The sequence below is a fragment of the Athene cunicularia genome, assembly GCF_003259725.1.
Source record: "Athene cunicularia isolate RWA chromosome 1 unlocalized genomic scaffold, athCun1 chr1_part2, whole genome shotgun sequence".
In the NCBI taxonomy this organism is placed as follows: domain Eukaryota; kingdom Metazoa; phylum Chordata; class Aves; order Strigiformes; family Strigidae; genus Athene; species Athene cunicularia.
This window is the reverse complement of record NW_020799092.1, coordinates 57515297-57530182: the sequence shown is the minus strand read 5'-3', so window position 1 is coordinate 57530182 and position 14886 is coordinate 57515297. Positions and strand designations below refer to the sequence as shown.

At 38.4% G+C, this 14886-nt stretch overlaps 1 protein-coding gene across 2 annotated transcripts in view; it reads left to right on the top strand.

Moving 5' to 3' along the window:
- The window catches only part of TSPAN12 (tetraspanin 12), a 32548-nt gene that overhangs the window by 11716 nt on the left and 5946 nt on the right, over window positions 1–14886 (top strand). Inside the window, exons 3-5 of one of the 2 annotated variants that reach the window (XM_026868460.1) lie at window positions 5108–5182; window positions 9521–9628; window positions 12454–12597. In XM_026868460.1, coding sequence (XP_026724261.1) covers window positions 5108–5182; window positions 9521–9628; window positions 12454–12597 — 327 coding nt within the window. The remainder of the gene's footprint in view (window positions 1–5107; window positions 5183–9520; window positions 9629–12453; window positions 12598–14886) is intronic. The other variant, XM_026868461.1, reaches the window with a different exon arrangement.

Sequence of the window (14886 nt, the reverse complement as noted above, 5' to 3'; positions counted from 1 at the left end):
AACTCTCTTCATGTACTGTGTTTTCTGAAGTCCCAGTTTTTCCATTGTCTGTCTAGTTGCCATGTTTGTAACAAAAATAGAAGGTTATTTTTCCCCAGTTCTTTCCACCTGTTGCCTGAAAAGCATAGACAAATTGTATTAAGTGATTAATTGCAGGAATTGTGTGTCATATTCAAGATAAACAAAAAGTCTCTAGAACTACAGTAAGAGTTTTGTATTACATCTGTGCAAAACCTGTAAAACATTGTGCTTCGTGCTTTATATCCTTCCCTACAGTTGCCCATGATTGCCACAAAAATATCCTGTAGTCTGCAGGCTAGAAAGCCACAAGGGAGAGATTTTATGTTGAGAGGCACTTCATGTGTGTGCCATTCACCAATACTCTCTGAACAGAAAGGGAATTGTTGGAACAAACAACTTTTAAACAAATGCAAAATATCTTTGATTTGGTAATAGTGATTTTGTTCTTGTATTTGCCAGTTATTTTTGGTTTTATCTAAATGGTTGAGTTGATCAAGAAAGAAATGTGTTTGGTGGTGGTGGTCATTTGCTTAGTTTCTTAGAACAAATAATATAGCAAAAAAAGGTCATAATTAAGATTAATTAGTTTTGAGTTTCAGTTTTATAGCTTTAGAGGGAGAGATAGGAAGACATTTTGGGCATATGCCAGAGCATATATATTTCATGTATGGAGCAGTGGCATATATGGAGCTAGTGCCTTCTTATAGGATGCCACTGTGGTGTGCAGGAATTCTGTTCAGACTAGCACTTTTGATCCTATTTAGACAGTCCATACAGATGTTTCAAAAAATAGTTCCAAATTATTTTGATTTTTTTTTAATGCATATTTGAAAATACTGTGCAGCTTTCTAGTGGTTCATCAGGTTCAGATAGCCTTTATGCAGATAGGTATTAGAATTAGAAAGCCTATTACTTCAGTGCTAGTACCCATTTTTGGTTTCTTTTTTCTGTCTTTGATTATTTTCTTGATGGTTACTTCCCTTCTGTGGTTGAATGTCATCATCATTGGATTTCCATTCAATATGTTCCATTATTCCACTGTCCCTTCTGTCTTATATATTAATTCTCTGTACAAGTGGACTTGTGGCTGTATGACTTGCACAAGAGCAAGACCTCTCTGGAGAGTATTGTAAGTTGTAATGGATGAGTATGATCTGGTAGTATCTCTGCACTAGCAGGTAGTATTCATTGTGATGGGTTTCCATGCTGGTGATGTGTGTGTGGTTCCTTCACTGGAGGTTTCAGGACAGGACGAGTGTGTCATCTGTGGTAGGTTTTACACCTGAACCACTAGAAGAATATTCCAGCAGAACAGAGTCTGGTGATTTACATAGGGAGTAGTTTTAATACCTTTTCTTGTTCCTTCATCCCTCTGTCTTTACATCTTTCAGAAAGTGGTTTTCTTTCTTGTTGACTTTCTTGCACCAGAAAGGAGAAGCATTCTCCTGAACTCCACAGTCCCCAGTTCTTTCAACTGTCTTTGAGGACTGATGTGCTGGAAAAGTACAGTTGTTAAAGCCTCCGCAGGCTGTCGGTGCTGCAGCTCTGAGGATGGAACTGCACACGTACCGATCCATTGCTGCAGAAAACACATCCAGGTGCTTGTGCAAGGTTCTAGGTATTAGAGGAGATGCTCTGATTGGAAAGCTACTGCCTTACTGAGCGTCCTTCCGTCCGTCCTTCCGTCCGTCCTTCCGTCCGTCCTTCCGTCCGTCCTTCCGTCCGCTAGTTGACAACATCCATTTTACACTGCGGGGATGCTGAAGTTTAGGATCCCGGTCACATGCGTATCCATGACTTAATGAGGAGCAGTAAATGTCTACTGCATTATTTTTGTATTTTTTAAATTGGGAAATATTATACATTGATTTGTTACTCTCAGAAGAGTGTTTTCTGGAAGCATTTCAGTCATTCATCTCTCAAGGAAGCAACGTTTTATCTTTTTAACAACATTGCTGGAGGAAATCCTTCATTGAAACTGGTTCTGCCAGGTTTATAACAGAATGAAGACACCACTTCAATTCTCTGACAACTTTGCATAGACTAGGGAGAGAATTAATGTGATTAGCAATTGCTTACAGAAGAAATGTAAAAGATCTGTAGTTCTTGAAGTGATTCTGGCTTTGCATTGGTTGCTTGTAGAATTTTTTTAATTTTATGATAAACTGTAGCTATCTTTGCAAATCTGTTCGCTCTTTTGTGCCTTTCTCTATCCTACCATCTCCCTGCCAAAAATAAATCCCCCAAAATCCAGTAGAAAATACCTCAGCAATGACCAAGTATGGTCTGAGGGAGGCGTGCTGTAGAAGGTGGTATCCATGACCTGTTAGCACAGTTTTCAGTGCAATGCACAATAGTGCTCCTCAGTGAGTTAATCTCTTTTAAAAAATGTAGCCACTCAGCTCATAGGAAGAAATATTAAGCTTTGGTTCAAAACCAAGTCCCTGTTTCTGGCAAAAAGCAGAGTGTGTAAATGCAGGAAGATGCATTTAAGCATTCAGACTGCTGTGGGAATTTAACTGGGGACAAGGAATAAGCATTGAAGCCAGTAATAATTTATGTATTTGGAAGATAGAAATTAGGGGTAATAAATTTAAATAATGGTTAGAGGGTGGCGCCCCCCCCCCCCAATTATAGAAGAATTATTTATTTTTTAAACCATTACAGTTTCAGTACAGAGGTATAAATACTCCCTTTTAATAGCAGAGTGAAACTGAGGCTCCAGTGTGCCACTTTTGTGAGCCTGCAGTCACTCAGCTCCTAGCCTGTGCTTACATGTGTGTAAGCTCTTTGTGTCTTTTCTTGTCTTTTGTTTTATGGACAGAAGATGTGCTTTCTCAGGACAAGAAGGCTTGGTTCTGCAGTGCCCTGATGTGTCCAGATGTCACTAGTCAGGAGTGCTCAATTCCTGGCAGATCTAGAAGTGGTTTATGAGTGAATCTGGATAAATAGTTTTCTATCCTGGGCTATATTCAGTAACTGGAGAAAATCTTGGTTTTAGCTCTTCTGTCTCAACACAGACTTTTTTAACTATATCCTGACAAAAATGATGAAGTTTCAAATGTTAAGGTTGGTGAAGGAATGAATGAAATCTTACAAGGAACTGCAAATTAAGAGTTTTCTGGAGAATGCCATATGTACACCTGATCAGTAAGTTTTGTATAAGATTTGGGGATAGCAGGCAGTTCCAGGCTTGTTATTCAATTAGAGTATAAGATCACTGAAATTCCCTTTGACAGCTGAGAACTCAAATTTGCTTTTCACTGAAATGTTTAGTTGTTATCCCTCAAAAATGTCAGTATTAGCCATAATGTCCTTAAACATTTTTTTCTATGAATTAAAAGAGCTAAAGCATGTGGCATTCTCTCCTCCTTTCAAAATGAATACTTTGCAGAGTAGATTTGTTTTTTTAAGGAATCCTTTGCATAACTGCAGTGATAGTGATACATTGTCTGCTAGCTCATGAGCTTATTTTCTAGAGAAAGCATCATTGTTCTTACAAGATACGACTCAAGTTTTTTTCCTCTTTTGGACCTTTGGAGGATGCATGTATTGCTTATTGAAGGCCTGTACTGGAGCTCTCTGTGTGCTTACAATGGTGATTTGTATGGATATGTGATGCGTTATTCAACTGTAATGACTATGAAGAAGCAGGGCAATGTGGTGGAGACTTAGTAAAACAGGACCTCTTCTCTTTTAACACCATCTATATTGCACAGACCTTTGCAGGGGGAGGGTGTGAGTACAGGTTTCTCTTGAAAATTCACATGAATATTTTACATGCACAATTTTAATTTGGCTGTTTGCGTCTACAAACCTAATTCAGGGAGTTAGATTTGATCAGCAAGTAAAAGTTAAGGCAAGACACCTTTCGGTAGCTGCTAATATATCTGAATTACTCAGTTCCAGACTGAATGAATGAAAAAGTGCTATATAGGTGACTGTTAAATCCTAGCACTTGTGGATTTATATTCCCTGTTTTAAACAATGCAGCTTATTGACCCTTTAATAGGAAAAAAAAAAAATCACTTACCCTGAGTACACATTTTGTCTGTTATACGTGTCCTAAATAGATTCCAGAATGAAATGACTAAATTAGAAACCTTTTGGCATGTATCCTACTAATGGAATTATATATTTATTCTGTTCTAGTCTATTTCATATTCTTTGATTTCCAAATAAAATCCATGAAGACTGTAACTTTAAATCTTGTTTACTGAGAACATGAGGGAGCTCAGTCCATTGACATGGAAGAAAGTTCAGAGTTGAGAATGAATGGGACTATATTTCTGCTTTAAATAAAAGATAAATGGGGTAAGAGAATACCAGTTAAAGCAGTCTTAATTTCCATGCAGCTTTATTCTGCAATTCAGAAAGGGTTTGTTGATGCTATTCAGAAGATAGTCCTGCTCTTTAATTGCAGCAACCATTTTTTCTTAACCATCATTACCAAGACCTGTACAGCTTCTTCATTTATTCATGTGTTGTCTATTTTTAAATAGTTCAAGGATTAGGTCTTGTTACTAGCAAAGATATTTCAATCCATCGCAACAAATACTTGTACATCTGTGCCTGACCTGGGACATCTAAATCGCCTTGAGAAGAATGTATCTTTGGAGAACCTCGTTTGTTTCCATCTTGTCAATTTTCTCTTTTTTATTTTTGTTTCTTTTTTCCCTCTTTTGGCTATTAGCATGATTTAGATATGTTGCTTAAATGGATAGAACTGATAAAAGAGGTTTTTTCCATGTTTGAGGTGAAAAAAAAATTTGTTCCCTCTGCAACTGTTTTACCATAATGTGTCATGATAGCTTGTACTCTTGGGCAACAAGTAAATGAATTTATTTTCCCATTGTAATGTTCATATGCTTCGTGTTGAGTTATTAAGGAATGTCACATGACTTAAACTTTTAGCGTTTGTTGCATGAATATTTCCTATTTTGATTACAAAATGTATTTCAGATTCCATGTCTTCAGTCATGTGAAATGTTAATAATGTTTTAAGATGTCCTTTGTTATTGCTAAATCTTTTTTTCAAAGTTAACCTGAATATCAGAAGTAGCTAAGACCATTCTGTTTTCTGCAGTACTTTGGAAGCTTGCTTGTAATATTCTGCGTTGAACTGGCCTGTGGTGTTTGGACCTATGAGCAGGAAATAACGGTGAGTCAGAAAAGGAGGCTGCATTTTTTCAACAGAAGAAAACAAAGATTTCCATTAGCTAGCTGTTCTCTAATTGCTGTAGTGTTTATCTTTGTTCATCATTCCTACAGTCTAATTTCCAGTGACTGTGTTTTTTGTTTTTGTTTTTGTTTTTTAAACAGAGAATTTCCAGTTTGTCTGGAAGGTCCTATCTGGGTTTTTCCCCACTCCCTCTGTATTTAAGAGCCAAATCCTGCAGCCCCTGATTCAAGGACTTTTTGTTAGTTCTTGCTTAGGCAGATTCTCATTGAATGAAATCCATGGAACTTCTGGGGATGAAGTGTGAACTTCAGGCTTAAGATAAGTATTTTGAGAGAGGAGATGTGAGAATTTAAAGGGATTTTGCCCCCAAAGTTCTTCATGTTTTAAAGAGCTATAGCTGAGTGTGCTGTGTTGTACACAAACAGTGTGTTCTTTCAATAGAGGACTTGCTGTCTGATGAAATCTTCACACTCCTCCACAAGCTATAAATGCCAGTTTTAAGCAAAACATCTTAGCTATAAAACATTCTTCTCTAAATTTGTGAAGAGATTAGTTTTTATAACTGTACCAACCTTTAATTTTCAAACTGAAGACTTATAACTATTATGCAAGAAAATGGGTAAGTGTTAAGCAGAAATTAAGCAGCAGTGTTATTCTGCTGGCTACCTGTAGCCTTACATCTTGTAATCAGTCTGATACATTTTTATGAATAGAGGGACAAATATTTTCTCTGAGCTGCTAAGATATGACCAACATACTGGTCTTTCCAGCAGTGAGTAGCAATTACATTGCAGTAGGATGGGAGGGAGCCTTCTTGATATTTACACTGTACTGGGACCAAAGGATTTTCTGACAGATTTGAAGTCTGAAGTTACATGGCAGCACTTTGCATCAGCATTCATTCTCTTGTGGTACAGATCCCGTCAGGGTGTTCTAAGATAACAGTGATTAAGGCTATACCGTTTCTTTAAATGTCAGCTTACATTGATGCATTTTAAAATTGGGAATGCAGACAAGAGGCATGCTTCATCCTGTGGGCCCTCAGTGGGGGTTTTTGCCAAGTATGACAGTTATAACTAACATCCATCTTTTCACATAAAACTTGTCAGTGGAAACTTAAATAACATAGCCTTCAAAGCGCTGGTATATGTGTTCTTCAGCCTTCAGTGTTCAGTTAGAGAACCTGAAGTTATGGTGTGTTTTAGTGTGATCCTCAAGATTTCAGTTACCTAGTATGCTGCTGAAACCCAAACCTGGGACAGTTTTGTTTGATAAAAACTGGCATAGCCTTGTCATATGTTAAGGCACTGGTGATGCTGCTTCCTTCCAGACTAAAACACACCTGTCCCTGCACACCTTTGCCGAAAGAAGCAATGCTGAGCTCCATGTCTGCACCTTCTACAGTGGGTCACAGCAAAGCTAGATACTCCACACTCCTCTGGTTCTTCCTGTTTCTCTCAGGAGTTAAGAGTGTATGAACATGAGCATGCAAATAGAACAGAAAAAAACCCAACTCTTCAGCAACTGCTTTTCTGGTTTTGCCTCTTTTCTTTTCTCCCTTTATATATTTTTTTATTTCTTCCCCCCTGAAATACTGGGACTTCTTGTTTTCTCTTTCCATCTGAATTTCTCCTCTTAATTCCCTTTGTTTTAACGCTGCTGCTCTTAGTGTGATAGGGTGGGCCAAACTCGGGTTTTATGCAGCTGAGACGTTTAGGGAATGTTGCAGTCTGGAAGAGCACAGATATTTTTCAGTGGTTCTTTGATACCTGTAGAAGTCACTTTCCTAGAGCATGCTTTCTACAGTTCTACTTGATAAAGATAAGAAGACTCTGTCTTATAGCCATGATGTTATGTTGGTTTCTGTGTAGCATGAACTCACACGAGCCCCTGGTGGGTTTCAGGGAATTGGTTGGCATTAGTGTAGGTGGGTTGTGGGTGATTTTGTAAAAAATGTCACTGAGGCATAACCACCTCTGCTGATTCAATATGGGCTCTCCTTGGCGTGTGGACAAGTTTCTGTCAGAGCCCTTGTATAAACAGTTTTCCTTCCAGCTCATGATAGCTCTGTGTGGAGTGTGCCTCATGACTAATCTATTCCACCTGCAAGATTGAAAAGCCAGTGTGGATTCTTGGCTTACTTTAACATTGGTCAAGCCTTGATACTCATTAGAAAAATAAAAATGAGTAAGCAGATCTCAATGGCAAACTGAGCTTTACAGAAATTATGCTAAAATCAAACCATCATCTCTAGCTTTTGTTTGTCTACACACTATGGAAAAGTGTTGGTGTATTGTCAAATGATGCAACTCAAGATCATGTATTATTGTGCACTACTGTGCATGAGATGACGGGAAGCTATTAAATAGATATATATATTGACGTCCTTAAGTGTGACATGTTGCCATTCTCTGAGCAGTCATGCATACAGATTCCGATATCCCTCCATAGTTCCAGGATTCAAATTGCCTTCTTTCAGTGGGGTTTAGTTTGTTTTGACTTGCTTTTAATTTCCTTTTACTTCTTGATTTTTTTTTTTTCCCCCTGCTTGCCATTGTTTTCATAAAGAAGTTGGACGCCTTGTGTTACGTGTGTAACCTTGGACTGTATTCAACTCAAATAAGATTTTAAAAAAAGTCTAGCAAATATGAGCTTAATTGCAGTGATATCAAATATTATCCAAAGAAAGCAGAATGCTAACTTCCAATGCAGTGGAAAGAGAAATGCATTGAGTACAAAACCAAATTACTTTATTATAGTGACCAGTGTAATTGTGATAGAAATATTATGTGATACTGGTTTTAAGTGATTTTAGTAATCTACTGCTAACATAAAAAAATATGTGGACTATTTTGAGTTCAATGCTTTATAGCTTAAGAAATAAAAATTCTGCTAACTGAAATGTGCATGAAATTTCTGGGATATTATTAATATATTCATATTCATGATATTTGAGCTTTACCAGAGTGTCAAAATTGTAGTATAATTTAGCAGCAGTAATGAAACATTATCAAATGTTCTTAATTGTATTATGGGGTCAGTCAGGCAGAGATTGTCCGTATATTTCTGTAGAGCATCTAGCATAACAAAGACCAGGCTCCTTGGGAAGTATCTTGATAATATTTTTCTTAGATAACATTTATTGCCATTGGCAGAGTGCTCTTAGTGTTCACTCCAAATTGAATAGGATAGCTAAGTCACAGCATCTAGAGGAGAAGGGCTCCCCCACCCTCCAAATGAAAGCTGATACTGCAATTGTGATTTCTGTCACTGTGACTATTAAAGCTATTGGGAACAAGGCAAAACTCAGCATGAATGGTATATGTGCCTAGAAGGGCAACTGCAAAGTCTTCAGTTCCTTATTTTAGTTTGGCATGCTGAATTTTGTAATGCTGAATGGAAGTTAGTTTTCTATCTTAACTCTTAACTGTATTGTATGCCAGGTGCCACAGCACTTGCTTCTATTGGTTTTAAGGAATTACTAATGGAGAGTCATAGTCTGACAGTATAGAGCACTGACACCTCACTTCTGAGTAGTCAAATTTACTTTGAGAATCCTCCTTTCAGAAGAAAAGATTACAAGGCCGTGTGTGTGTGTGTATATGTGAATAAAAAAAGTTCATAGGGCCTCATTGTCTATGCTTCCTTGTTACTGTTCTTGAGCAAGATACTGAAATCTAGTACATTCAGGATACCTGTGTGCAGGACTCAAGACAAAGCCAGAAAGCCACTGAAAAGACTCTCAGGGTACAATTAGTTAATTTTATATATTTAGAAGTTAGATGTTTAAATCTAAGTTTGTCACTTTAGACAGTGAAGTGGATTTGAGACTTCAAGGGAATGATTAATCTGCTCTGTTTGAAATATTTATCTTGAGATGAGTTGTACCATATGGCTGCCTGTTTCCTTCAGTTGAATAGGATGACACCAGGGAGACACCTTAACTGGGGCAGACAGATGCCATCCATGATGGCTTGGATGGGCTTTGGTTCAAGTTTTATAGCAGGTAAAAAAAAATCTGGTAATGATGTAATCAAATTGTGCCCAACTATCCCTGCATCTCTCCAAAATACAGTTCCTTTCCCAGTGTACATTCATTTGTAGCAAATGATACAAATAACTTTTTTTTGGTATTTTAATACAGGCTTGTAAAGCTTTAGTATCATAAAATTTGAAACACTTGTTTTCCTGGTTTATTTGCATACAAAGTTATTTTGGTCATTGCACTGGAAAGATCTCAGAATAGATGGAAGTTCTAGGTTTGGAGCCACAAGCCAACTGATGTGTTGTGTGAATCACTTTTCTTTCATTCTCCAGGTTCCAGTGCAGTGGTCTGATATGATCACACTGAAAGCCAGAATGACCAATTATGGCCTACCGAGGTACCAGTGGTTGACTCATGCTTGGAATTTCTTCCAGAGGGAGGTAAGAAGACAGTTAATTCATGTGCTGAAGTAATACATGTTATTTATCTCCTAAAGAAAAAGTTTTCGTTTTAAGTGAATAGGTAAATAAATGCAAGTTCATTTATGTGAAACCCTGTGTAGTGGTGATATCTTTTAACATCACATGGTACCCACCTTTTGAGCTTTTGTAGGCCCTAGACACTAAAACACAAAAAAAAAGAATGTTACTAAAATAAGTTAAATTGCTACACGGTCTTCTTTGCCAGTAAGGTTAGGACACCAATACCTTTTAGGGTTATTATAACACTTCATAATGTGATATATATATATATAGATAGATATATATATATATATATATATAAATATAAAAATTAAAAATCTGCAGGTAAAGTAAAATGAACATTTCTATATGCTGTTTTAAAATTTAAACTCTGCTCCCTTTCCTGTATGCTCTGTTAATTTCCTTTCATGGAGCTGTCATGGTTAACATATGTGTTTAGCTGGAAATGAGTAGGAAAGGATTTCCAGAAAGATGCCAAGACTATCTCTTTGGCTGAGGTTTGAGAAAGTGATCAGGGATTTTATTTCCTTTTGACTGAGGTGGCAGGAAACAAAACCTAAAAGCTTCCTTGTGTATTCACAGTTTTGCCCTCTAGCCTACTAAAATTCACAAATGTTTTTAAAGAATGAAGTATTATGTTATGAAAACATGAAATTGCCAAAGGTAAAACCCATTAACTCCAAATATAACTCACGTGCAGGAAGAGAACTCTTTAAGTGCCTGTCATTGTGCTGACCTTGTTGAAACATTTAAATCTCTCATTGTTGCACAGATTTCCTGTTTATTTAAACATTTCCTGGCAGCAATTGGTCAGTCTGTATTTATAATAAACCCTGAAAGAAACAGTGAGGACTGCATGAGGCTAAACATTCCCCCACCCTCCCCAGTTCCCTGCCCTGGCTATGCAAGTGCTCTGTGAAACAGTAATTCTACATACACAGGTAGAGTGTTTGCATTTGTTCTGTACCTGAGATAATCAAATGGTCTCTCTTTCCTTGAACAGAACTGATACTGTATCTTGGTTTAGACATACAGGTTAATTAAATTAAAAGCTGCCTCTTATCCTCCTGGTTGTTGCAGTGTCATCATAATGGCTGGTTTTAATATGAATATTATTTAAAAAGGTTCAACTATGCCTTAACTCTTCCAGGGAAGAAGTAGTTCCTTTCCCAAGTTAGATTTCTAAATTCCTTCTTTAACCAGAGGAAATATTTGGGGAAAGTTTGCAGGACTTTTATTTTATTCCATCTACTCATGACTCAGGTGGTGGATGCATGAGCCTGGTATGTGCTTTATGCCTGAATGAACACTATGTTTGGGGCCCTTCTTCAATCAGCATTACATGTTTTTTTTCCTAGAGAAAAAATATGTAATTACAGTTTTGTTTCCAGAGAATCAGTCCTGATTACCTTTGTGCTCGCTCTTCTCTATCTTTTAACTTCGAAGAGAAATGTATTTTTCCCCACTAATACCAGAGTTGTGACTATGCTAAGGAAGATGGTGTGGGTCAGTTGGGGTTAGGAAAGAAGTGAGCAGGGGAAAGAAAATGTTTGAGAGTAAGAAAAGGATGTTTAATGAGGTGATCTTTGCAGTTACAATGAGCCAAGGTCTGAGCTTCCCTTAGGAAGTCATGCGTTGCGTGGATTTTGGCTAATGAACTGATAAAAACAGACATTAACGCTGTGGTGAAAAAGGAATAGGTGAGATTTGTAAGAAGCCTGGTGAAGTCAAGGCACAGTGTGTGCCAATATGGGGTCTGGGTGCTGATCTTGATTGTGTCTGAGGAGTGGTGTGATATACAGGACTCTGGCTCTGAAGTGGGTCAGCGGAGGCAAATGTTCCCAAACCCATGGGTCAAAGGAACCAGGTGATGACTTACAAACACTCAGACTGGTACTGATGAACATCCAGACAGAAAAAAAGCAACATATTGTTCCTGCATCAACCCTTTTTTTTGTTAATACCAAGTCCCCATCCAATGTTGAAGAAAATCTAATGTAGCTGCTTCAGCCCTTTTTTATGTGAAAGCAGCTAGGAATGTGGTAGCTGGTCATTTGGCTTTAAATCTCTTGGTGTGCTTTGCAGAGGAGAAGACAGGCTGTTAGTCCTGGTGATTTTTATAGCCAATTATGGCTCATCTGCTTTGCAGCCAGACTTCCTACTTTTATGGCTAGTTCTGTTGCAGTGTTTATTTTACTGTGATACTTCTTCCTTACATTTTCATTTTTCCTTTCAGCATTTGTAATTTCTATACTTTTTTGCTCACTTTTAAATTTTTTTTTCTTCTGTATTCAGATAAAGCTATGCTTTATCTCATATGGTTTTTCAACAGATGTGTCCATAGTTGTAGCCTTACAGGAACAGTCCTCACTAGTAAGACCTTAATCATCTTTTCCTACAACTGTCTTCAGCTACACATATACTTGTTCATTAGTCACCCTTTTGACATGAAATTATCATGCGTTAGTTCCTTGTAGTAAGGATAGCAGAATTACAGGGTAGGACAATTTCTGTGAAGCATCCTTTGAGGGAGCAGTTGAAATGTAAAGGACAGAGGCATATCATCAGCTGTTTCTGAGATTGCTCACTACACTACATTTTTCACATTGCTTTTATGTCAAAGTACAGCAAAAGAAAATATGTGGAAGCTCTTATGGATGATTTTAATCCTACTTAAATATTTTGAAAGTTGGTAATAGGAATTTATTTAGGTTTTTTATTGACCTACTTTTATGAAGAAGTAGCATCAATATTGCTGATCTTGGCTAATCCTTCCTTTACAGTTTAAATGTTGTGGGGTGGTGTACTTCACAGACTGGCTGGAAATGACAGAGATGGACTGGCCACCTGACTCCTGTTGTGTCAGAGAGTTCCCAGGATGCTCTAAGCAGGCACATCATGAGGATCTCAGTGACCTTTATCAGGAGGTAAGAGGAAAAATGTGGGTATTTCAGAAAGCTTTGTACATTCTTCCTGATCCAGTCGTTTTGCAAACTCATCGCGTGCAGTGCAGCAGAAAGGTTTGTAGAGTAATTGTGTTTGTGGAAAGTGTTTCTTATGTTTATTTAGGTTTATTATTAATGCTGAAGCCAGGGAGAGGGAGGGAGGAAGGAAAAAAAAAAAAAAGAAAAAAAGTACCCACCCACCCTTACCTGGAAGTGAGATAAGTTAGTAGCAATGCAGTTAACATCAGAGATGTGCTTAAACATTGAGGTATTTGGTTTATTTTGGTTAGGTTGGACTTGAAATTTGCTCCAGTCAGAAAATCAAAACTTAGTTTTGGTGTAACGTCCAGTCCTTGACTTGTCAAACTAAGAGAAATTCTACTTACCCTGTGCTAACGAGGACTTTAGTGGTATGTACAGTGAAGGATGCTTTTGAGAAGTTCTTTGGAAGATGAGAGCTCTCTTGTTAGCAAGGCTCATGCAGGGAGGCAGGTAATTCAGTTGCTCTACTGTGATCATGCATAGAAACTTTGTTTAAAAGTGCTTGTTACAGTATGATGATTATTTTAAAAGAATTAAAAAAAAAAAAAAGCCTTAAAACCAGGAGAGGACAGGACCTATTTGAACTCAAAGTGCATAAGGAAAGCAATCATGGTATCAAGTCATTACTGTTCTTAGGGTGAAAATTATAAAACCAGTTATGTTCTCTATTAGAAGTCTTTCCACTATTCTTGTAAAAATGTTGTCTAAAGTCACCTTTGTCTGGAGATTGCTTTGCAACCTAACTTTTTTTTTTTTTTTTTAATGCTAACAAACCTCTGAAGACCTTTAATTGTGCATTCAGTAATACCAGAATGACCAACAGTCCAGGTAGTCCAGTAGTGACAAAAAGCATATCTGAAGTAGTTATGAGGATCTGAGAAGAGCTGCATTCTTCATTTGCCTGTTTTAACAGTGATATAGGGTGTATAGCAAGGAGGACAGGTCTGAGAAGCATGCTTTCAGATGCTGCAGTATGTCTTCAGTGGACAGCACAACTCTGCATTATGGAAGAGCACCCAAAGAACCATTTTGTCTCGTCCCAGTCTCTTAGCACTGTTCAAGACTCTTTTCCTTCAAGAATCTATTATGGGGCTCTTGTTCAGGAGCTAAGGAGAGATACCTCAAAAGCAGGGGAGGTTCACTATGTAAACAAGTCAAGATGAATATTAGTTGTTGCCAGGAAACAATCAAGTTTAGGGGAAATGGCTTCACTGATGGGGGGTTATTTGCTAGATATGTGTGGAATTGATTCTATGAGCAGAAATCATATAATCTGTTCTGGACTTTCAGACATCCATCCTAGGCCTCACGTGCTACCACTAGGAAGAGAGAGGGCAGAGCTGCCAAAAGGCAGGTTCCTCAGAAGGCCAGTCTGTGCTAGGGAACCTTAAAGACAGTGACAGAGGCTGTTTTCTTTCCACCAGCTACTTGTAAAGCCTCTCCTGCCTTATGGCAAGGCTTGCAGCACAGACAGCACTGCTTATGCTTTGGAAGTGTCAGTCTCTGAATGGGAAAGCCATTCAGGCTTCTCCTGGGGCCTGCCAGTCTCCTATGTGTTCTTGAAGAAAGGCGAAGTTGTTCCCTTTGCAATAATGGTTACTTTTTGTAATACTGCTGCCAGTGTTGATTCCATACAGAGCAACTGTCATAGAAAGCCTACAAGGAGTGTAAGTGTATGGAAGCTGCAGAACGCTTCATAGAATCACAGAATCATCTAGGCTGGAAAAGACCTTGAAGATCATCTCGTCCAACTATTAACTGAACATTGACAATTCCCAACTACACCATATCCCTCAGCGCTATGTTGACCCGACTCTTAAACACCTCCAGGGATGGGGCCTCCACCACCTCCCTGGGCAGCCCATTCCAACACACAACAACGTGTACTGTAAAGAAATGCTTCCTAATATCCAGTCTGAACCTTCCCTGGTGCAACTTAAGGCCATTCCCTCTTGTCCTATCGCTTGTTACTTGGTTAAAGAGACTCATCCCCAGGTCTCTGCACCCTCCTTTCAGGTAGCTGTAGAGGGCGATGAGGTCTCCCCTCAGCCTCCTCTTCTCCAGACTAAACACCCCCAGTTCCCTCAGCCGCTCCCCGTACGACCTGTGCTCCAGACCCTGCACCAGCTCCGTTGCCCTTCTCTGGACACGCTCGAGTCATTCAATGTCCTTTTTGTAGTGAGGGGCCCAAAACTGAACACAGGAATCGAGGTGCAGCCTCACCAGTGC